Source organism: Oryzias latipes, chromosome 7, assembly GCF_053564925.1.
Source record: "Oryzias latipes strain Hd-rR chromosome 7, Olatipes_Hd-rR_3.1".
In the NCBI taxonomy this organism is placed as follows: Eukaryota; Metazoa; Chordata; class Actinopteri; order Beloniformes; family Adrianichthyidae; genus Oryzias; species Oryzias latipes.
Genome location: NC_136243.1, coordinates 35,826,107 through 35,851,742, shown reverse-complemented (window position 1 = coordinate 35,851,742; position 25,636 = coordinate 35,826,107). Strand labels below are relative to the sequence as shown.

At 48.4% G+C, this 25,636-nt stretch overlaps 1 protein-coding gene across 5 annotated transcripts; it reads right to left on the bottom strand.

The window, feature by feature from the left end:
* Window positions 1-1,717: 1,717 nt before the first annotated feature.
* mib2 (MIB E3 ubiquitin protein ligase 2) lies at window positions 1,718-25,195 on the bottom strand. Of its 5 annotated transcripts, XM_011476648.4 has the most exons (20): window positions 25,018-25,195; window positions 22,995-23,086; window positions 18,612-19,010; window positions 18,087-18,258; window positions 12,148-12,254; window positions 11,391-11,585; window positions 11,176-11,318; window positions 10,939-11,046; window positions 10,752-10,856; window positions 10,249-10,411; window positions 9,664-9,797; window positions 8,996-9,144; window positions 8,689-8,845; window positions 8,161-8,315; window positions 6,141-6,267; window positions 5,807-6,067; window positions 4,483-4,661; window positions 4,223-4,416; window positions 4,060-4,125; window positions 1,718-3,843 (listed from the first exon to the last, which is right to left on the bottom strand). In XM_011476648.4, exons 3-20 carry the CDS (start codon window positions 18,832-18,834, stop codon window positions 3,602-3,604), a joined length of 2,880 nt encoding a protein of 959 aa, XP_011474950.1. In that variant the 5' UTR covers window positions 18,835-19,010; window positions 22,995-23,086; window positions 25,018-25,195; the 3' UTR covers window positions 1,718-3,601. The 5 variants fall into 5 exon arrangements, with proteins under 5 accessions (XP_011474950.1, XP_023812057.1, XP_020560042.1 ...); XM_023956289.2 differs by lacking the exon at window positions 18,612-19,010 and having other exon boundaries at window positions 25,018-25,194; XM_020704383.3 differs by lacking the exon at window positions 22,995-23,086 and having other exon boundaries at window positions 25,018-25,194.
* Window positions 25,196-25,636: the final 441 nt, after the last annotated feature.

Here is a 25,636-nt window from a genome sequence, read left to right as displayed (position 1 = left end):
TATGTTCACACTTATTGGAAACAGTTTGTCTAAATATCATTGATGGCGTCTGCCAAAACAAATTCTTTATAAAGTTTCATCAGCAGACCCAACAATTTCCCTCGGGGTAACTAAAGTCTCTCTCTCTCTCTCTGTCCACAAAGTATCCTTTAGATCAGTGTTTTTCAACCTTTTTTGAGCCACGGCACACTTTAACCTTAAAAAAAATCCTGCGGCACACCATTATCCAAAAAAATAGATAAATTAAAAAAAAGAAAAAGCTCAGTCTGTATTGATCTACAGCCGCTCTGCAATCTCACATGCATTTTTGGGATAATAGTTGCAGAAAAGCTGCAGCTGTTTTTTCTAAAAGATGTATTAAAAATTCAGTCAAAAGATTCAAAAACTGTTTGATGTGTGTTCGTTGTTTTAAGACGTTAAGAGGAGAGACTCATTGTGCGCTTAGACAGTCACTTTACTGCATCATGGGAGATGTAGTGCCCGTAATCCGCCGACCGCAGAAAGACCAGCGTCTTTGAGCTTCAATGTTTTGTTCTCTTGTTCCAGTCTGATACCAGATTCTGTGGAAAGCTACACCGCTAAAGACGAGCTTTAGCTGGTATTTTTGTTAGAACAGAGACTTTTTTGCGCTAAATCGAAACAAGGAAGTGAAGACTTTAACCACTTCTGATTGGTCAGACTGATGACATGTGATTAAGCCTTCAAGAATGATTGGTGGAGACAGTTAAAGGGGCGGGACTTTTCCTTACACAGTTATAGCTGCAGCTAAATCGCGGTATCCCGTTATTGTTATCAAAATGTCTTTAATAGAATCAAATAAACACAAAGAAAAAATAATTTTATGACATTTCATATTCTTAACTTCTCAGTGTTTTATCAGGGCCTGTTTGGATGAACAAAGACTGATTTCCTGGAGATGGTAATTGCTTTTAGATCAGTTAATGAGGGCAATTTCTCACGGCACAATAGTGTGCCGCGGCACACTGGTTGAAAAACACTGCTTTAGAATACTGCATATGGAAGCATTTCTGTAGAATAATTCAAAATAAAAGTCTATACCAGAAGTGCTTTTTCATTTTCAAAATAAAGCTGCTTTTGTTGAATCAAAGTTAAAAAGAAAAATCGATCCTCCAAACCTCTTTTTCTTTAAGACCGCTCATCCTGTCACTTAATAAATTTTTTTAAAGATATTCGAATTTGGCATTTCATTGCATTTTCGTTTTCACATCTATTGTGTGATAAGTGTCACATTATTCATTTCCTAGAGGGAGGGGGGTGATGAAAATGAAATGTCAAATTCCATTTTCTTTATCATTTTAATTGACAGAATGAGCGGTCTTGAAGAAAAAGATGTTTGGCGGATCGATTATTCTTTTTAACTTTGAGTCAACAAAAGCAGCTTTATTTTGAAAATGAAAAAGCATTTCAGGTATCGACTTTTATTTTGAATTATTCTACAGAAATGCTTCCATAACTGCACAGGTTTTACCCCACTAATCCAAACCAAAGCAGCCTCCAACTGTACTTTCTGTAACTCTCATCCTGAAGCTGTGACTGGTCTGCGATCATTTCAAACAGCAGACAGAGGTGACGACTGTCCCATAAAGTCTACGATGAGGATTTTCTGTTTCAGACGGTAAAACATGTCATAAATACGGTCTTTCTCCTCATGCAGAGTTGTTCCCCGTTTTGATGGAGGTTGAATCGCTCTCACGTCTTTATAAAAACAGTTCTGTTTTATTGCAAAATATTTTTGTACAGAATACAACTGAAAAACATCAACAGGGAAGGAATAGACAGTAAGGCCGACATGAGCTGAACTGTACAAACACCCATCAGTAACACGCCTCATCTTCAGATTGATTTTTTGTGTTTTTCTGCTCTCACAGCAAACCTCTGAAAGGACAAAGTAACAGCAAACAAACAAAAACCTTTTTCATTTAGTAAAAAAAAACACATTATTGCCATTGTCTGGAAAACTCTTCACTTAGAAGACTGTTGGGCAATCCTTAAATGCTCAAACTTCTGTAAGAAATGCGTCCCTCAGTTGTCTGAATATTTCTATATATATATAAATATATAGTAGTAAAAAGCTCCAAACCACACAGGACTTGGGAATACTGCTGAAGCTACAATGCCAACAACATTAGCTAAATAAAAATGTGCTGAAATAAAACTCCCGACTGTGAGGAAACCAAACGCAGGCTCTGCTCTCCGTCCCACGCCGGAACAGTTCAGTCCTCTCTAGACGCAGAGGTGGGCGTGTCCACAGGTTTGGGCACTCACGCACACCCTGATGCTTTTTGGCACTGATGAAAAAGTTCTTTGCAGAGTAAACCTTTAGTTTAACTTGGTCTGTCTAGCTTCCACCTTCACATCTTTTTTTTTTAAACATAAAAAGGCAGAGACCCCAACATTCACATGTACACTTTTAACATTGGCTCTCCCAAAATCTGGGAACACAAAGATCCAAAACAGAAAAACCTCCAACACCTGGAAGTAGATCAAATTAAATTAAGATATAAATAATTTGTTTTTCTTATATGCATAAGCCCTTAAAGGGAACACAGCAAAACACTGGAGAGGATGAGGAGGACGTCAAATGAAGGCTTTTCCTGTCCAAAAACACGGCGAGGGGCGTCTCTGACCTCCTCCGCTGTAGTGACGGTCCGGGCCGACTCTCTGTGCCAGCAGCACTCGGGGCGGCAGAGGCCACCGGTGCTTCTTTGTGTTTCACCTCATCACAGATGTTTGAAGTCGTGCTTCGTCTGCTGGAGCTCTCGCTGCTGGTTCACATTCTGTCTCCTGGGGGGGCGCTCCTCTAATCGCACAGATCCAGAGCAGGAGGCGGTCTGGGAGGGGGGAGGAGCTCCTGAAACATTTACGGATATCCCAAGTGCTTCAAATGATCCGATACCCTGAGAAGAGGACAGTGGGGTGAACTCCAGCAGGAACGAGACGTTTTTGCCAAGCAGACGGAGCCAAAACGAGACCAGCGAAGCAGCGTCCACACATGAGCGAAAAGGTGCATCAAAAACCACAGACGTGACAAACACTCGCAAGAACACGTTAGCTTTAGCATATGCATACTCTCATGCATATATAGTGTGTTTTCCCCTTTGCATACAGACAGGTGGTTGGGGACTACATGGAGAGCCTTTACCTATAGCAGCTCTCTGCAGAGTAACACTGATTATAAAGAGGTCGATACAAAACAGAGCAAACGCAATTCACAATCTGAGGAGAAGACGACGACCTCTGTGCAGCCGCCGCCGCGTAAACAGAAGAGGCCGGAAAGCCGCAGAGGATGATGGGTAACAGACTTTCAAGCAGCAACGATCCGACGGGAAATGGGGCCTGGGCGGAGTCAGCAGAGGAGGGCGTGAGGGACCCTCTTCGGCCCTCCTCACCCGCGGCGCCGCTTTCCTCTGACGCCTTCAGGCTCGGGTAAGAATCACCCGTCCGGCTGGAAGGGCCTTTAAAGCCATCAGTTCCAGGACACCCAAACTAAATGTGATGGAACAAAGCTTCCCCCCCCACCAGCTCCTCCTCCGGGGGTGAGAATGAGGCTCAGCCCCCCACCCCCCACTGAGGAGCAGGCTCAGACAAACAGCTGGATGCGCTCGCGGATGGTCTGCCGGCAGATGGGGCAGGTTTTGAGGGCGGCGCTGCATTCGATGCAGGAGGCGTGTCCGCACTGGAAGACCAGCTTGATGTGGTTGTCGATGCAGATGGGGCAGGTGATGCGCTCCTCCATCTGCCGGTAGCGGGACTGCAGCTGCTCCAGCAGGTTGTGCTGCTCGGAGTTCTCCGTCCCGGGGCTGCAGTCCACCTCTGTTTGGTCTGCGGAGAGAGTCAACATTAGCCGCGTTCTGGGAACTACAGGCCAGAGGAGAGCGGCCTGCTGCTGCGCCGACACAGATAACAGAAAGCTGATTACAACACTGAAGACAAGGTCAGGACGGACTTACTGAGGAAATATTTATAGAAAACCTGCGGCCCAGACGGCCTTACACAACATTCCTTCCCAGGAACCCAGAACTAAAAGGTTCTTCTCACCTTGCCGGATCTTCTTGGTTATCGTGACCTGACACTTAATGCACTTCTTCATGCGGTGAGCACATTCTGTTCAGAACAAAACAATGCAGAGCTTAGAACAGCAAACAGCTGACGTCCTGTTTGTTTGCACGACTGCATGATTCTCAGGGACGCCCCCCCCCACCTTCACAGGCCACGCTGTGCTGGCAGGGGCAGAAGAGGACCAGGAGAGCCAGCTCGGAGCAGATGAGGCATTCGCTGGGCCCGGGCGGTGTGGGAAGAACCAGGTTGGTCATGGTATTGGGGGTGGTGTGGACCCGCCGCAGGCTGGCGCTGCTCAGGCCCTGCCCACACGTGATGGCCTGCAGGCGCTGCAACCTGGAAAACGGCGCCCTTCGTAAGAAACGAGTGATGCTCATCACCTGGCTGCGGCGGCGCTCCTACCTGTGCTTCTCAGAGAAGCTCTTGATGAGCTGCAGCGCGCCGCTGTCCGCCAGCAGGTCCAGAGGACTCTTGCCCTTGTGGTTGGCGTAGTTGATGTCGGCGCCTTCCTGCGCCAGAAAGCAGGCGATGGCGGTGCCCACGCTCAGCTCGCCGTTTCCCAGAAGACCCGAGGAGCTTAGCTGCAGATGCACGTGGAGACAGGAGGAGACGGTTCAGAGGAAGAACGACGATCAGGAGGAGACGTGTTTTACAGAGTGAAGTCATGAAGACCCCCCCCCCCCCAAAAACACACACACTAGATAAGAGTGTGAAGACGTTCCCTTTAGTCCAGCCGTCTGCGACCTTTAACCCTGAAGGAGCCATTCGGTCCAGTATTTTACAGACCTGAACCCATCCCTGCACTGTTCATTTATTTTTTAGGGCCATTCATGCATCCAGAAAATAAAGATGTTAAATAGTAAACAGTTTAATATTGTTCTATATATAAAAAAATGTTTTTTTTTACTGCAGCACAAAGAAGTTCCTTTCAAAATAAAATACATCCAGTGTCAGAAAAGATCCTCCTGCTGCAGCCGAGTTACTGGAATTTAAGATGGAAGAAAGTTATGACCATTGTAATGACTGTGATGCATCATCATCCTTCTGCCATTTAATATAAACAGGAAAATGTTGGTTTAAAAAATGGTTTTAAAGTAAGAGCAGCAGAAGATAAGAACATTTGCTTTAATTCTAACACTACAACCATTGAACAGTAGATGAAACCTTCTCTATCATTTTGACATCAAAACAAACACGACTACATTAAACTAAAACAAATGAATCAAAACTACACATTTACGCTTTCTTTAAAATTTCCTTAGCATAGAGACACGAAGGACGGGTTAAATGTTGTAGACCTCTGGTTCAGACCCTCATAAGGACAGTTTCTCCTGAGCTGAACTGCTGTTTAAATCAGGTTGAAATAATAATGTTTGTATGAATCTGCTGAAAGAAAGGCAGATTCATGCGAGTCTCCTCCTTTGGGAAGCATCTCCATCATGAAGGACCTCCTCTGAATTCACTGCCAGCCTTTGAACCAAAGACCTCCACAGCTCCCCGTCTGCTCCTCAAGCGTTGTCCTGACTTCACCTGGTTCCGGTTCACATGAGGCTTTACCTGCTAAATCTGACCTTCTGTTTAACAATAACAGCTTCACCGTCTATTTCTGTCTTTGCCTTCTCTACGGTTATTTTTATCCGCCGTATTTAAACCTTTAAGGCCACTGTAATCCCCCCTCCCAGCTTTATCAAATCCAAATCCTGACCCCCCCGGAATCAGCCCTCACCCTGCCGTGGAGCGTCGTGGGCGAACAGCCCTCGCTGTTGTCCTCGGTGGCGCCGGTTCCCACGGCGGGGCTCAGCATGACGTTAGCCAGCTGTGGGCGGAGCAGGGCCACGTGCATGGCGGTGTCTCCGTCCTCGTCCTCCATGTTGACGTCGGCGCCCTCGTCCACCAGCAGCTGCACCAGCTCCGTGTGGCCCTGCGTCACGGCCAGCTGCAGCGCCGTCTGGTTGCGGTTGTTGCGGACGTTGATGTCACATCGGCCCTGCAGGAGCAGACGTTAAGGTCCAGAGAGGAGCCCGGCAGGGAGGAGGTGCCCCCCGTCCTCCACCGCTCACCTCCTTGACCAGGACTTCAGCCACATCTCTGTGGTTGTTCAGAGCGGCCAAATGGAGCGCAGAGAAGCCGTCGTCCTTTTTGACGTCCACCAGCTGTCGCGCCCGGGCCAGGATCTTCTCTGTGGCCCTGCAGACCAGCAGAAGCATCAGTCGGAATGAGTTTGAAATCTAATCTATAGACTACAAGACGATAGGTGGTTTTCAGTTAACACTGTTCCACCACACAGCATTAAAACCACCTAAAACCCATGCAGAAACTTTGTCCCCCTTTGGATCTTAACGAGTATTCAGACCCGGAAAACCGCTTGGTCCGGATCCAGTCCTGAACCGTGCGCTTGGTCTGTATTCAGACTGCCGTCAAAGGAACTTTCCTGTTCCGGAGTAAAGCTTGTAAACAAAACCATGTGACTAAAGATCTCTTCACTCATTGGTCAGGAATTAACGAGGGCGGGGCAAAGCAACTAGAGAAAGAAATGATGGAAGTCCTGTGCTTTTAGTTCATTCCAATTTTAAATTTCGCTCACAAGTTTTGAACATCTGTATCAACATCAGGCTCAACACGTTTTATTCGCTTCCTTGGTCCAGTGGAGACCGCAGGGCGGTTACTGACGGCGGAGAAGGTGCGCCGATGAGTGTTTCTGACATACAGATCACCGGGAAAACAGTGAGAAGTGATGTGTGCCTGGTTCAAAGTTGTTTTAATGAGTCTGAATTGATGGGACCACACTTTAGTGAGTCGTGGGGGGGTTATGGCGTTGCTCTAAGAGAATTCTGTTAAAGGAAGCTATAAGGTCGTTTTTAGGATGACGTCACAGCAGCACTTGACGTGTCGCGTAACGAGACACAGAAAAGCATGGAAGCCGCGTTTTCAGCCGTGTTGAAATAAACGTTCAAACAACCGTTAGATTCTGTTTGCTGACACCACAATCGTTGCTTTATTCGTCCGCGGCTCATTGCTTCCTGCCGTCCTAGTCAGTGGCTGCTGTGGCCCAGTGGTTCCGCTCCGAGGACGGATTGTTTTCAGGCCGAGGAATCCCAGAGCAAACCGAAGCTCAGACCGATTGGAAACGAACCCAGACCCGCTTGAGCTGATCTGGGTTCCCCAACAGAGCCTTTCTGCCCAAACTGGGCTCTGATTGTTCCGTGTTTGGGGATCAACTCTGGGTCCAAATATGTTGATACCCAGAAGCAGACCATGAGCCTGCAGTCTGTGGTGCAGGAGTCTAAACCACAGGAGTCTACGAGTTCCAGACTGTAATCCAGCAGATTAACACGAGGCTGAAAGGAATTTAGCAGCTCTTCCTTTAAATGAAGATCAGTAAAGATGTTCAGCAGTTTTTTAGGTTTGAGCTGTTTTCCATGTTTATTTCACAACATTTGGGTGCTGCAGGAATCATTTGCTGCTTTTACATGAAGGTCCAGCTTCATTCTGTAGTGCCGGTTAGAAATCCCCACATCACCAATAAATCCTTAAGGACCGATTCAACCAGGAAGTGCCAACGGTGAAACGGACCTCCCAGAACTTGTTAAGGTAGCATTACAGCAGCCAGAGTGGATTCATTCCTAAAAACTCACTCTCTTTTTAGCCAAGTCAATATTTCCAGATTTAGAAGTTCCTGGAAAGTCTAAATCTCTTAATCCTGAACTAGAAAATATCTGTGGAAAGCATTTGCAGATTTAACATTCAGCCATATTCACAGATTCCAAAGTACTAATGCATTCCTGCTGTGAGTTTCAGTTTGTGTGAGGAGATGCGGTTCCACACAGCTGACGTAAACAGAACCTCTCCAGGAGGAACCGGCGGGAACACCGAGGCTGGGAATCCCGGAATTCCCATGTGAGACGTCTGGGAACAATTCATAGGACAAAACAAACACTGATGTGGACTGTGTTTGGGGGGGCGGGGGCTTATCTCCATGAGCGTTATCACGCAGAATGAACCTCCACATTCACAGAAACAGCAGGCGTGGAAAAAGTCTGGACTCGTCTGCCCTCATCAGAGGTTTGTGTGGAGACTCACAGCTTGTTTCCTTTCAGAGCGGCGTGGTGCAGCAGGTTGAAGCCTCGGTGGTTCTGCTGCGTGAAGTCGATGCTGGGCACCACCACCAGCATCTCGATGATGGAGCGGAAGTCTTTAGCGATGGCGTCGTGAAGCGGAGTGTCTCCGTACGAGTCCTGACAGAAGCAGATTGGACAGAACAAACATTCAGAAAACGCAGCAGCCTCTCACTAAGACGCTGTCTAACCGGCGGGTTGAGCGGGACTTTGGGACTGAAACCAGACTGAAGGGGGCCGTGGTTTAGCTGAGCAAGCTCGTTACTGGAGCAGAAGTAAAGCAGTTAGCTGGGGGATTCAGGGACCATGTTTTTGTGATCACAAACACATCTGTGCACAGAGACAGCTTAAAGGAGCTTCCACTGCTTTTATTCGGTAGCTTGGAGTCGCATTCGCTAACTCAATGTAGACCAGGAGGACGCCGCTGCTAAAGCAGGTAGACGGTCATGTGGTTGGGGGGAGCGTGAGCAATGAAACAGACTCAAAGCTGCACCTGTAGGTTGACGTCCGCCGAGTGTTCGGTCAGCACTCGCACCACGTCCGTGAAGCCCTTGTTGACGGCGATGTGAAGCGCCGTGCACATGGAGTTGTTCAGGAGGTTGACGTTGGCCCCCTTGCTCAACAGCAGCCGCGCGATCTCCGCCTGGTTCCTGAGGCAGGAGAAGTCCAAACAGGTTCAGATCAAATCACCACATTTTCACCGATTTCCTAAACAATGTCAGGAGTCGGGGACTTTTCCCATAATCCCTTGTGACCTGCTCGTCTTTGAAAGTACTGTTCTGACAAGAAGCTGTCCTCACCCGAAGGCAGCGTAGTGCAGCGCCGTGTCTCCGTCTTCATCCTTGACCTCCACGGAGCAGTTGGCCTGCAGCAGGGCCTTCACCACCTCCATGTGGCCCTGGTGAGCGGCGACCTGCAGCGCAGTCTTCCCCTGGTTCTTGATGTCCACCTGCGGGGAGCGCAGACACGGATGAGGGTTCCTCAGAAGTGACGCGGACCCCCAACAGAGCTCGGCACAGACTGCTCCAAAATAATCTGTGCATGAACAGCAGCATTCGCGCGTCAGCTGTAATCCCGGTAAGCAGGCAGGCCACAGACGACCAGGCGGGATTACCGGAGATCCTACATGATGTCATTCTTTAACAATAACATTCATGCTCAGAGGGATCTTCAGAGGGAAAGACCTGCAGTTCAGGAGCCTTCAGAGATGACAGACAGCTGTCTGTCACGTGTTTGTCATTGAGAATTTCACTCTATAACTGTTGTTGTTAAGCTACATCCTTAAATTTATCACCTGATTCTCATACATTTGTTGCCAAAGCGGCAGAAAGTCAGAATTTCCTGAAGAACGCAGAAGCTGAAATCCTCTTTTCTAACAGATCTTATCTCTGGATGGAGCTGGTCTTGGCTTTAATGACCCCCCCTTCCATCTGTCTGGGACCCTGAGTGTTTGGGGGGGAGCACCAACCTTGTCGGGATGCTTCTGCACCAGCTCCCTCACTTTGACGGCGCTGCCGTGCGCGGCCTCGATGACCAGCCGGCAGGGGTTGTCCTGCTCCGTGGACTGGGACAGCAGCTTCTCCAGCACGGAAATGACCGTACCTGGACAGGTAGGGAGGGGGCGGAGCAGGGGGGTGGGATGGATAAGAGGGCAAAAACAAAAAGAATGTTTTTTTAAGCTTTTACATTTTTCTTTCACAGCTGCTGAGAGAGAAATGATCAAAACTCGGCTGAGCGGAAACCACATGAATGAGTCAAAATGTCCCACCATGCACTGCAATGTGCCCCCCTGAGTGCCCACCCCTCCACATACACAGTCATGATTGCAAGGCTGCTGCAAACCTCTGAATCATGACAACCGTCAGCTGAGCAGCAGCAGAAGCCTTCGCTTCAGCGTGCTGCCGCAGGGCATGCTGGGAAGGAAATGTTCTCACAAAGGAGAGAAAAGGCTGATGGGTGCGAGAGGCATGCATGAAGGCAAACGCAGGCAAGAGAGGATGAGGAGAAGGAGCTGCAGCGTTCAGGCGGGGGGCGCTGGTCCCAGAGGCCTTACTTCCAGATTCGTTGGGGTTCTCTGTCGTCATTAGATTGGCGTCCACGTCCACAGGCTGAGCGGAGAGGCACGCCGGGTTAAACGTCCACGTCTGGCCTCCGAAAGCCACCCGCAGGTCACCATCTGCATACACTTTCAACACCTTCCCAACCTGGCCAAGAACCTACAGAAACGAGGAGCAAGACTTTCAACGTTCCCCTTGGGTTCCGGGACAAACGCCTAAAGTCCAGCCGAGTCTCTTCATGATTATATGAAGGAACGTTGGTCAGTGAGTCGGCATCAGACCCCTGGGTGGTTAGAGGCTGGAGTCAGGACTACAATAAAGGTAGATCTCACAATAAAAAGCATTCTATGTGCAATTTTCTACAAAAATCAGAAAAGAGGAAACTCCTCAAAGTTAAGATTCACAGTCGTGTTCACGAGTTACAAAGTAATTCAAGCAAACTGTGAGCGTTCAGACTTTGCATTCATGAGAGGCTGTTATGGGTTGCAGAGCAGCGTACAGGCGTCATGCTGTCCGTCCACTCTCCATGGCCAGCCTGCAGCCTCTTCACGGTCTCCACCTCGTCCAGCACTCTGACCAGCTCACCCACTCCAAAGGTGTTCACCTGGAGAGCACAGATTTGCACAGACGTTTCGTCCTAAAGCTTCACCTGCAGCGTCTGCTTTTGCTTCTCAGCCTCTGCTTACCTTGGTGAGAGCCCCGGGATGGAAAGTCCACCGGATGTTGTTGCTGTACTGAACTCGGACATCTCCTCGGTCGGTGATTCTGTGAACCGTCCCGATCCGGCAGATGTACTGAAACACAAACGGCACCGTTCAGCACCACTGGACCTCTGAGGAACATCCCGTCTCTGCAGAGCCATCACCAGCAGACACTTTGGCTCCTGCAGTTCTGAAATTGTTTTCCTGTTTCTGGTTTGATACCTCTGCCATCTTGGGGTTCCACCCCCCGTGGCCCTCCTGCATCTGTCGCAGGATGTCCACCTCTAACAGACACTTGACTTTGTCGCCTTGCTGGAAGGAATGGCCGTCGGCACTTTCCTGCCGCTGCAGCTCTGCATGCTCTCCTGAAGGACAAACATCAAGGAGTCAACTCTGACGCTTTCCATGATGAAAGCTGAGGAGCAGCATCCTCTTACCCAGCTTAGGGAGGTGATCTTTGTAGTAGAAGCCTCCTTGACCATCCGACACGTACTTCAGGTCTACCTTGCCCTTGTGGCCCATGCGGTAGACGTTTGTGGTGCCATTAGACCAGGTGACGCTTGCAACGCTGCGACCAGACTCTGTGTCCCAGCCTCGAATGTCCACTACCTTCCCAACCTTCCCCTCCCCGCCTAAACGCAGGTGAGAGCACAGAACCGAGGACACACATACGCAGGAAACAACGGAGCATGAGTTTGGAGGGCGAGGAGGCCGATCAGCACGCTAAAAACACGGTTCACTAAACTAACATGGCAGAGAATCCGGAGTCAGAAATGACTGGAACCGTTGGGTTTCTAATGAAAGTCAATGAGAGCACCAGGAAGTCCCACCTCCAAAAACACAAACTCTGTGGAGTTTCACCAAACCCCGCATCTTCTAAGACAACAGAAGGACATTTTGACTCATTCACTTCTGAAATAAAACATTTCTACGGAGCATTCAGCTCCATGTCTGCAGCAGAATGGAGAAAGCAGATGTTTTCCAAACAGCCTGTGAGGTCAGAAACTCTTTTCTCCTGAAGATTAATGGCCATGTTTACATGGAGAATGCAGACACTTTCCCAGCAGAGAACACAGTTACCAAACAGGGATCAGCGAGGACACAAACATCAACAGACTGCGAGGCGCCGCAGACGGGAAAGCACGGTTTCACCCTCCTCAGAAACGGGTCAGCGGAGCCCAGCACGCCACTCACCGTCCTGGTTCCCCCAGTCCCAGTCGGGTCCCCGAACCACCTTCACGCCCTGGAAGATTCCTTTCAGGATGATCCGTGGGAGGTTCTGCCTCGGTGTCAGGCTCACTCTGCAATGACAGCAGGAGGACACGCTGAAGCACAGGCCCTTCTGTTCTGCAACATCCTGAGCATCTAAACGGCGTTTTTCTGCCTTAACGCGAACAAAACGTGTCGGTCTGATAACCTCTCTGACTGTTGATGGGACATGAGGGTGTAGGGACCAGTTTCTCTGTCCACAGTAGAAAAGAACTCCGGCTTTAGCGATAGTCCACATTACGCAATAACCAAAAGGGAAACTCATCAGACGTGATCAAATCTAAGGTTAAAAGCCGTCACCTGACCTGCAGCGTTACCTGTACACTCAGATCCGACATACCTGATGGTGAAAATTTGATCTGATCGTGGTGCAAAAGAGCTGCCAATTCCCATAATTTTGGACGAGATCAAGCTCCAGAATCCATCTCAACCCAACAGCAGTTTAAAAGAACCCGAAGCATCGTTTCACATCCAGAGAGGAGAAGAGAAGAACCTCCCAAAAACTCCTGACAGAGATCTTAACGCTGCCCCCACCTGCCGAGCGCTCTGCTTTCTCTGGCCGTGGTTTGGGGTTCTTGGCAGCTGCAGCAGCAGGAGAAGCCAGTCAGAGGCGGACTGAGGTCTGTGCTCAGAATGGAGAGTGTCTGAGCACAGCTTTGAGCCTAATCCTGGACAGCAGAGCGATCAAAAGGCTCTCAGGGAGAGGTGCTCGTCTACAGCGTCAATGGAAGATCCTGCTCTTACGACAAATGTATTCCGATACGACAGCTGCCTGTAAAGAGAAACTTGACCTCGGAGTTTTAGGTTAAGTTTCTTATAGCAGCTTTTCTTCTCAGGGATCCAGATTTCTAATCCTGATCAACCAAATGTGAGCCGCGCTCGCAGACATGGTACGGACATAAAACCCCTCCCGCCCACAGCGACGCAGCAGAGGTCAAGAGTCAAACCCTTTTCCTCTTTGACTCCAACACAGAACCAACAGGTTCTGTTCAGGCCTCAGCTTCAACGCTCCGCTGGGTACAAACTAAATATTCAATCAAAATAAGCTTCCCCTGGAGAATATACTTTTTTTTTTAGGGAAAAAGTGAGTTTTTAGAATTATTTGTTTTTTTTAACAAACATATTAATAAATTGTTACATGAAAATTGGATTTATCAAACTAAACCAGTTTGGGAAAAGGAAATGAAACCTTTTTTAGCTGAATTGTCTGAGAATGTAAGACTACGAAGGGTTTTGTCTCATTTTGTGACGACAGTAGAAACTCTGACCGATCAGCAATAGGAGACTCTTCTCTCTTTTTACATTTATCTTAGACCGTGAGCAGAAACGCCGCTGGTGGACAACTTTAGTCCCATCCAGCAGACAAAACAAACTCTAGAAAGTTGCAGGGCAGCAGCTTAAATGCACGTTCGCCGTGACTGCAGGTGGAGGACGAGGGTGGGGGGCGGCTCAAGAAAAGGATTAGGCCGAGACTCCCCCAGCAGGTGGGGCATGTTTGTGAGGGCAGAGCCGATTAGAGAGCTGCACACATACGGATCACCTGAAGCTCCTCTGACAGATGTTTCCTCACAATACGGAGGAGGCGGCACCGGCTGGGAATTCTTCAAACTCCCTCCTCCAATCATTCGGAATGAAAGGAGGTCAGACCTGGAGGAGAACGTTCCGTGTCTTCTGAGGGAGCATCACGGCCCCTCCTTGGGAGACGGCCCAGACCCTCTGATGATGGTCTCATCCTTTGTTCAGGATGAAACCTCAGAGTTTTCAGGCCTGGTTGTTGGCTGTGCGTCATCGGTCCGGATGAGCCGTCTTTAAGTGACAAACATGATTTCTTTAATCTGAGTTTGCCTCACTGCTGCTGCTGCTGCTGCATCACGACAAGGGAGGCTACAAAGTTTAAAACCACGACAACATCACCGGATCTCAGCGACAACATAAGACTCAAAAAAGACACAACGTGTGTCAAAACAAAAGTGTGTGACCGCTGCAGAAGACAACACAACAAATGACTGAGTTCTCTACATGTGCAAAATCTCTCTGATGGGATGAAAGACGGGATCAGAATTGAACCGGGCCCAGAAAAACCTTATCTGATCTTTACAAAGGTTTCCATACGCCACACTTTAGGTCAGAATGCATCATTGTGACACGTGCAGAAGTCTCTAAAATACCGGAAACCACTGCAGAAGAAGAAATATTGACTTTCTATTGTAAACAAACAAGCTGCAGCAAAGAGCAGCTGATCTTCTAAACGTGATTTTATCATTGGAATGATTATTATTAGGTGCTTGTTTGCTCATCACTTTTTTAATCCGTGCTTGTATTGTTGGCAGCACTGACCTGGAAGAAGGGTTAGGGTTAAGCTAGTACGTGCTAACAACAACATTTAGCCGTGGTTGCAGTTCAAATCCATGCGGTCAAAGCTGCAATCTGCATCTTGGCTGAACGTAAACATGTGGGAATAACATTCGCCTTTATTCTGTCTGGACACCACTGGAAACATGAATCCGCAGGATGGTTTCCACGCTTTCTCAGGACTGTTCATTCAACTCCGTTAGCTCACACACTGACCCAAAGACACGGTTCTCCTGAGTCCGGCTGCTCGCTCAGAGACACGGTCAGGTGAATGACCACCGGTCCTGTTCGTGCTCCAAATCCTCCGCTGGAGCGCCACACCGTCTATGCATGTGGTAAACCAGAGCAGCAGTGACCCCTGATTCTGAGACTGACGTCAACACAGGTACAGGCGAGCAGAGGTCACTGCAGGTCACTGAGGATACATGTGGACACATGCACACACAAACACACCGACACAAAAAACACACCCACACAAACATGCATAGATACACACATGAACAACACACACAACCCTGACCTGACTCTGGATGTTACATCAGAGGTAAACATTGTGAAACGGTTACTAAAGAAAATAAACGTACTGATCAAGCGTGAACTCCTACACAACATGAACAACACGTATGACACAACATGAACACAGGCACCAGCTGAATTCTGCAAATAGACTTCCTGCATGTGTCCAGGATCTGACGCCATAATCTAATAACTCCTTTCCAGGAGGCTGCAATGCTAATCTGAGACGGCTAGCATGCTAATCCGGTTAATTCTGATGTAATGCACAATGGAACAGTTTATGCAGCTCAAGTATCACACAATGTTTGGGAGGAAGCTTACAACAACACGCCATGATGTCACAGCCTTTATCTACCAATGAAGGGACCCGGAACCAAACAGAAACCATTTCTGATGTAAACAAAGCATCAGATTTTAACGGCGCAGAAGATTTACAATGAAGCTACGTGGCTACGTGCCAAAATGCACGGAACAGAAAAAGAAAACCAACCGACTTTGTTCTGAGCAGCTTCCTAATACTGCAGGGTTGCAACACAACCTTCCAGACAACTGAGGGTTCTGGATGGGTTCTGGCTTCATCAAATGTGACTATTTTCTTCTCTCTACTCTGGAGTTTCAGCACGTTCAGCCACACTCGTGCCGTTTGGCGGTCTGGATGTTCTCTGTGGGTCAGTGTGGCCCGAGAAGAACCCTGGTGTGTCCAAGACCCGACATTTCAGACCGCTTCCTCTTTAAGGAAGTCAGTAGGCGGAGCCAGTCTAACGTGACGGCGTCCTCCTGGTTCCTCGCCAACAATGGAGAGACGTCAGGAATCTGCTTCCTTTAAAAGAAACCGTTGTGCAACACGCATATGGCAGGAGTCGGAGAAAATTGCGACACATGGTTACCTTAAATGTGCTAAAACAGTCTTATGGCAGCTTAAAGTATTTAATGAATAAAAAAATCCATGTATGCATTTGACCAATCGGAGGGAGCCCTTTGGTGTCCGATGCTCGCCTCCTCATTTAAGTTATGTTGACTCTTTTTTCTTTTTTAAATGTTGCAGTGAAATGGAAATGATGTATTTAGATGTTTTGCTTTTTGTCCATGTGTCACACGTTTTATAGTCATCTCAATATTGATCACTGACATCACAAATTGCAGGTTTTCTTCATATTGAGCAGCCTTAGTTTGGATTTAAACTAAACAGCAAGAGGAACAAACTAAATGTGTTGACACTGATCCATGTAGTTCTGTGATGTGAACACAGGTCAGTTCTTTTGCTTGCTCCATAAATTCCCTTGAGACTCATCCTGGAAATTTGATCTAATGTGCTTCCTTCAGCTCTGAGCGACCTTCACTGGACAGCCGGCCAGAGGAACCACAGCGGCGAGCTGGACCGGCTCCACATGGAACTACCGAGGAATCTGGGTCATCCGTATCACCGCGTTAAAACGGGAACAGCTGACATTCAGACGGCGCCTCGGGCATTCGGAGCCTCGCTGTGAATTGTTGCAGCAGAGCGGATCTAAAGGAGGAGCTCGCTCCAGTTGCTCTGGAAACTTGGAGTCGCCAAACACTTGAGGTCTGCCTGACCGAACCGTGTGGTTACGAAAGCTGCGGCGAAACAGATCTGCCCCTTTGGCTAATTAAACTGCGGCACTAACGAGCAGAGCTTCCATACGTGGGCGGGGTCTAATGGAGGTGACGCCGCTGTTGTTGTGCTGGGAGCTCTGTAGTGTATTTAGCAGACGGGATTAGAAACCTGTGATTAGAGTTGATCCTTCCAATGTGGCTCAAGACTCTTGTGTTTACCTCACATATTAGCAGAGGTTCATCCTGGTGTTACTCTACTACAGCAATGAGACTTCAGAAACACAGAATGAAAGGACTGTGAGGGAATCCAGTCAAAGGTTCTGCAGCAGATAGAAAGCTGCAACAAACTGCTTCTTCTCTGTTTATCTTTTGCTGTTAAGCAAAGGATTTTTTCTGCAATTCTGCATGCTTTTCTTTTATTCCATCCTGATTGGCTGTAGACCTTGTCAATCAATCTCCTGCGTCTTCTGAACAGAATGTGTTCATCTTAACTTATTGTTCAGCGTTTAACCAAGAGAGAAAAGTGTGAAAATGTTCATGTCTGAGAAAAAGCGGGTAAAGTTTGCAGTGAGGAGTTTTACTGCCTTCAGACATCCGTGTTCTCGTGTTTCACCTTTCACGGGTCATTAAACCAGGGAACGCTGCAGAACCAAAGACACCGTTCATCACCTGCTGGTTCAATATGAGTCAACTACTAACAAATAAACAACTCAGACCAACTGTCTCGCAAAGTCCTGCATTGAACCCGGTTACACTTTCAACCTGACTTAGGCAAGAGAAAACGGTAACACTTTATAAAAAGATTCCTTAATAATCTAGTTATTAGACATAAAAAGCATTAGTAATGTGTTTACAAGCCTTCATAAGACATTTACTAGCTTTTACTACATTTGTGAAAACTTATTAGGCTTTTAAAAACATTTATAAGACATGTATTAGGATTTTTGAGAGATTTAGGAGTTAATTAGAATTTTATTAGTCATTTATTAGCATTAAGCAGGTGTCATACAACAACTAGTAACAAAGACCCTCTTGATATGTTTATCAATGACTCACAATGACAAGAGGAGGAGCTGCCAAACAATGAATCCACTATTTATATGAATTAATTACTTAAGAGTAATTTATTAACACTTGTAAGGCATCACAAATCATCTACAAATGCTAAGTAATGTCCTATAAATGTCTTCTAAAGGCTTATTTTCACTATAACTACATTATTAGGGATTTTAGTATAAAGACAAACAGACAAATAACAATCAGAAATGTTTGCACATTCTTATCACAGTGAGGCAATAAAATAAGTCTTTCCAAAATGTACTTAAGTAACTTCTTAAAGTATGTTTAAACTCTGTGGCATTCGGATGACTTTTGCCCCAACTGCCCCCAAATCCCTGCCGCTGCCCCCACGCATTACTCACGGCTGCGAGTGTGCGGTTTCGTAGCGCTCGAAAGGATGGCTGAGGTCATGCTTGTTGTTCATGTAACACTGGGTGCACAGGTCGTAGTCGAAGCACACTTTGCACTTCCATCGCATTCCCATGATGCCGTGCTTCTTACAGCTGTCACATATGATGTTGGAGTGTCGCACCCCTACGAAGAGCAGAAACAAGAGCAGAGGCGTTTAGTAAACCTTCTGTTTTCTCCACTGAATTTATGAATCCGTAACTTTTGGAACCGAAGGACACGAAGGACGGCGGCTGACGCCTGCAGCATCATGTTCTCAGAAAACATCTGCAGGGCTGCACCATCACTCAGAGACCACAACGACCTTTGAACCCTTTCTCTTTCTGTTCACAAGGAGAAACATCGAGTATATTTTCTGCAGAACAAACTGACGATGTACATTTCATGAGCCTGGGTGGTGCAGCAGCATAGAATGAACTTCAAACCCTTTAAAAGACATTTGAATTCAGAAGCACGTCTCTTCCGGTCAGGATGCTTACCGATCTGAGCGTTGTCATAGAGCAGCAGGTCAAAGGCGCCCTGGTACCCGGTCCGGTAATTGGTCCGTGTGCCGCTATCCCACTGGACCACCACCGTCTTATCCGGGGTGGTGGTGCTGCCTTGTCGACCGATCTCCACCACCGTGCCCACGTGCCCCTCCCCGTCGTCTTGGTTACCCCACTTCCAGTCCAGGCCACGCACAACGCGCATGCCCACCTCCATGCTGCCCCTATGGGGGCCTCTCCTGCAGGCCGAGCCCAGGGGGAGGGGCTTGGAGGCGGCGTACCCTACGCTGCTTCTGCGCCGCCGCAGCTGCTGGGCCGCAGAGCTGGTTCGTGGCGAGGGAATGGCGGGCAGAGACGGCAGCAGGGTGGTTTCCGGGAACAGATCGGGGGTTACTGCGGAGACACGTTTGGAGCCATGCGGTGAAAAAAGCTGTTTCATCATCAGCCCAGAGTTCATCTGATGTGTATCAGCATGAAGATGAGTCCCTGAACACCCCCCCCCCTCACTGCTGCTGGTGCTGAAGATGAATAAAGACCACAAAGTGATGAAGAAAGAAGGCGGGACCCTCTGATACCCTGCCCCGCTTTCCATGAGCAAACGCGTGAACCCCTCAGGATTCACCCCCACATCTGGCCAACAGGCAAACTGCAATATCAGTGTTTGGCGGCGTGGGATCGCAGTGGAATTCCTTTTTCCCTGCTGGTGGAGGGCTGCCGAGCATCACGGCACACTTCTGGAGAGCAGCTGGAGTGGGCCGCTCTGCCCGGCTGCACTGATCATGCCCCGACCCCCCAGAAACACGCTCATGTCCTCAGCACGTCCTCAGTGCTGCCCTCCACCCAGATGTTTCTGTGAGACTCGTTTTCAAAAGCCGTATTTCTGAACGCGGTTCTGTTTGAAAGCCAGCCGACGAGGAAAAGGCTTCAGAAACATGAGAGGAACAGGAAAGCGAGGCATTTCCTGTCTGTGAGCAAAAACAGATTTACCGGTAGATTCATGCAGATTTGGACACATTCAAATATTAACTAGACACAGTTGGATTAGAGACAACAGGTGTGGCTGTAGCAGCAGCTGTGATGCAGGTCAGGTCTCTCTAGTGGACATGGCTCTGTGTTTTTGTGCAGGAGATGACCCTCGCTCTGCTGGGTCGTGGCGGTCTGCAGCAGAGGGCAAACAGACGGGATCACGGCGCTCCGCCCGCAGAAACGGGTGGCTTGTGGTTTTATTTACCACAGCTCCTCAGGCTCGTCCCGCTGACTCTGACACTGATTCCTTCATGCAAGATGTTCATCTGAAATAAGTCCCAGGGATTTTATAGGTTTTAACTAAGGATAAAGTTGCTAAACCAAAACAAAATTTAAAAACGTGTTAGCAGATGACACTTACTGCTGAAATAAATAACTTGGGTTTGTTTACATTTTATCTTCATTCTCATCTTAGTCCACCACATAAAAACCTGATTTAACATAATCTGAAGATCTGTTTCTTTTCCTGATAGAAGCACTATGTCATCAGCGTACAGCAGTATAGACTCTTTAAATCCCCCACATCAACACCAACATTTGCTCCTTTAACTTCATCTAGCAAACTGTTAATAAAAATGGCAAATAATGTAGGAGACGGGACACCTCCCTGCTTTACGCCGTAACCAGTCAGGTAAATGGTCATTCACCTGAACACACCATGGGGGGCCATTATAAACAGCTTTAATTGGGTTCTAGAATTTCCCATCAATTCCAACTTGTAATGGTAGAAAATAAAGTCAGTCCCCGTAACAAAAGTTTTGTTAAACTTTAGTGTGGAAAACCAACGATTCAGGAAAAAGACTCAGCTTTTGCTGCTGCGGTACCGTTCCTTCTTCTGCTCTTGGTCTTCAGAGGATGAAACTGGATCCCGTCTGGATCCGTTTTTTTGGTCCTTGTCTCTTTTTTAAGGAAGACTTTTTCCAGAATATTCTGAAGTTATTTTAACTTTTATTTTACTCCAAACAGATGAAATCTCTGCAGCAGGTCGGTGCAGACTCCTCTGGATGATGAAGACTTGCTAAACCTTCATCAAACATGCAGATTCCTGCACGCGTGCCCACCCCCCCCCCCGGGTCCACAGAACGTCATGGTTCTTCTGGACCGCGTTCAAAGATGGTTTGCTCTCTGATGATGGAGCTTGAGAGGAGGGTGGAGGTTTCTGGAAGTTTCCTGGATCATTTGGGAATGTGCCGGTTCTCCCTTAAAGCAGACCCGGTTCTGTCCTAAACCAGACCCGGTTCTGCTCTTGGATAGAACTGGTTCTGCCATTAAGCAGACCCGGTTCTCCCTTAAACCAGACCCGGTTCTGCCCTAAAGCAGCGCCGGGTCTTCCTGGGAAGAAGAACATGCGTGTACTCACTCCCCATGGTCCTCAGCCCACTCTTGAACATGCCAGCAGCTCTTTTCCTGTTTGTCCCCACAGCTCACTTCTGCTAATCTCTGCAGTTCAGGGGCAAAAGAACCTGAAGCCCCCCAGCAGGGAAGTGGACCTCCCCCAGTCCAAATGCACTATTTGGTTAACTGTGAACTTTGGGCTTAGCTTTGGAACAAACTGGTTTTATCCCCCCCCCCCCCCCCCCCCCCCCCCAGGGAAAAACAAACAAGCAGAGAGCCAATCTTCTGAGTGGACTGTGCTTCAGGCAAACGTATCAGGAAGAAGAGCATTGTGGGAAATGTTCTCTCATCGAACCGCTCAAACTTAGCAACAGAACCTCAACAGCTGGAAGGTGTGATGAGTTCTTCGCTGTGGTACCGGTTCCAAAAAGGTTCCATCAAACGTCACATCAAAAGCAATAGTTGCTCAATTATAGAAACTCTTCAAATAAAACTTTATTTATATCCTTAGCGTTGTTTTGTGTCACAAAGACTCAAACATGAAAAAGATTCAGAGTGAAGTCTGCCGAGTCCCGCGGTCATGTGATCCCCATGTCTGTCCCAGAGATGAGAGAGTATAAAACACGCCAAACACGCCTGACCACAACACGGGCTCACCGGCATGTTTGATGAGGAGGCGCCGCCTCTGAGCGAGGAGCGAGGTGACCCCGCAGTCTTTTCTAAAGAGGTCGCATAAAGGTCTCTTTAAAACAGGATGAAAAATTAACAAATATTAAAAGGCATGCAAACAGCTTCCTGCAGCTGCAGGGAGTGGGAAAGCGGCTGGTCTGATTGGGCGGTTTACCTGTTGCTATGGAGATGAACACAGAAACCGATCACAACATGAATCAGAGGAAGCAGCTCCAACCTCTCCACTACTCAGACGCTCTCCAGCAGCTTCAAGCTGTGCTAAAAATAAAAACCTTTCTGATCTGAAGGAGGGAAAAGCTGAAGCCCCTCTGTGCTGCTCTCCAACAGTGAACCCAGGGGTGGGGGGTCCGGGAAAACAGGCGTTGGGATGCTGGATGCACACTGACAGCGGAGCGGCGTCCTGTAGCGAGAGGATGCAGCATTTGTTCCTCTGTGGTGTGTCAGCAGGGATTACCACCATGCAGCAGAGGAAGGACGCGCCACGGCGAGCTCGCCGCGTCCTGACGTTGGTGTAAACAGGCCAGCGGGCTCTGCCTGCAGGCTCCAGCCCTGGGGGGTCCGCGTGCCCCCCATGCTGCTGCAACATTTCTGCATGGCGGTGAGAATTCTTCTGGATCAGGACACGGTGAGGGGGGCTGGAGATCACTTTGGTGCCCCCCCCCCCCGGGCAGAGGACATCGACCACGCGTTTTCCAAACAACACATATGCAGCTCACGGCCCGCTCACCCCGGATTAAACGAGGCTCATTCCCGCCGTCCGTCATCCCGCCAACAAACGAGTCAGTGTTCTCCGTCAGACAGATGTGCCGTTCTTCAGCCATGAGAGGAGCTTTTCATCCTCTGCTCAGTCTGACACTGAGACCAGCACTTCATCAAACCCCATCAGCCGTGAGGACAGAGCGACGTTCAGGAGGAGCCTTTGACGCCCCCCCAGCAGATAACACCTCCGCCTCGCTCAAGTCTGCCCCACGGCAACGCCGCGCCTCGCAGATCCACTCATGCATTCACACACGGGGTGTGGGGTTCGGGGCGCTGCTCAAGGACACTAGGTCAGAGTGGGAAGCAAACCTAAGGAGGGCCTCATGACTGCAGCTCAGCGTGAACGGCGATCTGACAGCGGCGCCGTTCTTATGGAGCTTCAATGGAGAACAAACCAAACCATGAAAACAAAGCTTCTGGCGTCACAATAAAAGATGTTATGAAATGAACACCAGCATGACGAGGATGAAGAACTGTTTACATTTAATCTGATCAAACTGAAGCTCTGATTGGTGGAACAGGAAGTTCACATTTCAAAGTAAGAGCTCTGACAAAAGAGATGCACACCTCAGCCAGAGGAGACGTCAGCAGATCCTTCTCCTCCACATGAAAAGTCAGCGAGATCCGGGTCACGCTTGGCATCGGATCACGCCCTCAATCTGGACAGAAAGACCAGGATTAGAACCGCACATTTAGGTAAACATGACTTAAAGGTTTCAACTAATTATCTGTAGGACGTTCAGGTAAATCAAAGGTCCAGGCAAAAATTGTCAGAAAAATGTTCTCAGATTACAAAACGTTTCAATCAGATTAGATGTTTTATAATCCACAGAATAGGACTTTTATGAAAATCTACAAGCGTCTGATTTTCTTCTCCCGGTCGGCGCCGTCGGTCGCTTTCGTTTCACCGCCATCAGCTTGGTCTGGGTGTCTTTCATGGTTTGGCCGTCCCTGTGCTTCCCGAGTTCTGTTCACCGTCTGCAGTCACTTCAGACGACTGCTGGCCGTCACGCCGCTGTCAGTGATCTGCTCGTCTGCACATCCTTCTTGAGGGGCGGCGGCCTTCGGACCCTTCGTGTCCTTCAGTTTCTCTCTTCCTGTCACTAATTTCAGTTGTTTTTGTTTTGTTTTAATGTTCTGACAGAAAGGGTGAAGAGTCTGGTTCATGAACGGCGTCCTTCCACAGCCACACCAGAGGGTGAAAAGTTCAGCTTCCTGTTTTAGGTCAGAATGCGACAGCTGGAAGAGCCGTTTCACTTCCTGTAAACAGCATTTATGGTTATCGGTCATTCAGCTGATGCGAAGCCAGTCTGCTTTGAAAGCCTGGTATCTGTGCTGGACCTCCTGCTGAGGATGAGCGGAGGCCGGTGCAGGTGTGTGCACCTGCATCAGCCGGCCACATGCAGCAGGAAGGCGCCGCTTTGAGCAAACCTGCGAGGCTTCAGAGGGATCAGGATTTTTGAGGTGTTTATCTGATGAAGGCAGAGAGAGGAACCATCATCTGCCTTTAGGACTCCTCCTGAAGGAGGACGCTCCCAGTGTGTTCTCCTTTTTACGTCTGTAAGGATTTTCCCTCCAATGGAGCAAGCAAGTGCAAGCGCTGGAGACAGCGGCGAGAAATCCACCAGAAAACCTGATGTTGGAATCACAACCGATTGGTTTACATTAAGGAATCAAAGGATCCATAAACGTGTTAAAGTTAAAGTCCCGTTATCTGTCACACTCCTACATGTGGGACATGTGTTCTCCGCAGCAGCCCCCTCCCCTGGGGGGTGAGCTGCAGACACAGCTCAACACTGCTGAGTGGGTACTCAGGGAGGCACTGGGGACCATTTTTAGGGTCTTTGGTCTGAACTCATGACCTTCCAGGTCACGGGGCAGACACTCTACCACAAGCCCGCTGAGCTGGTGTAGGTGTTTTAGACTCGGACCTGAACCATATGGAGCATCAGAGTTTTCCTCCAGCTGGTTCCACTCATGACTGTGGGGTTTCTACAAATACATCTAACAAACATATAGGTGGGTCCGAAAGCAGCTGTGAAGGAAGGAGAGCGTTCATCCAGGTTCTTCACGTCTGACAAGCTCATTCTGGTCTGAAGGGGAACTGGTCTGAGGAACCAGAACATCCATAAAGCCTTCAGACAATCGGCGGTTCTAGACAAACCGGGAAACGTTCGCGTGTCTGCCTGATTCTAGACATGATCAACGATGGCTCGGTTTTTCATTCCGACTGTTCTTCAGTACTCGACTACTTCAGTTCCCGCAGATTCCGTTTTCACTCCAATTCTTTCGTTACCCTGCTTTGGGAGTAACGCGGGTGTAACGGATTACCACCGTCGCTCTGGCCGCCAGACCGACGGTGGTCGTGTTTGCTGCTGGAGCGGAACGCAGGGACCCTCGCGGCCGCGCGCGGCTGGAGGACAGCTCGCGGACGCGGGCGCGCGGGGTCAGCCTCCTGGCAGCTTTCGGCGGGCTGACAGACAGCTGCTCCGTCCGGGCGCTAGCTGCTCCCAGGCTGCCGCTACGCTAGCTAGCTAACTAGTGTTTGGCCGTGAGACCCAACCTGCCGTGGCGTGGAGCAGAAACTCACCGGCTCTTCGTCCACGGCGTTCACTCCGTGGGAAGATGACACTCCATGTTTGTGTCTGCCACGCGCGCTGACATGTTTGCCTTACCTAAAAAAACGAGCATTTACGAGGCTGAAAGGTTCTGCTGCACACAGCCATGACAACACGCCCATGCATTGCGTCACTGCTCATGCTGCGTTCACGTTACGCTCGGATTGTTTCAAAGCGCTCGTGGCACGGAGTCGCAAAAATGACATTTATCGAAGCTCCTCTTCGAGTTATGAAACAGTGGGAAATCATACACTATAATATTATAGTCGTATCTTTATGAAGCCTTTAAACATTAAATTAAAGTAGATCAAGGCAAATCTCTTTCAGAAAATCACAGCATTTAAAACAAAAATGGAGAGATGTAAACGTGAAAATGCTGACAGCGAAGAAATGAATAACAGAGACAATAAAGTGAAAGAAATCTCATTTAAATTAATACATAAATTCTACCCATCCAGACTATACCTGCAAAGATTAAAAAAATACATTGATGTAACCGCATCTTTTTGTCAAAAACAGCCAAAAGATGCTGTAGATTTATTTTGGTCATGTCCTCTTTCCACTAAAACTCTGGTCTAATTCAAGTTTGTA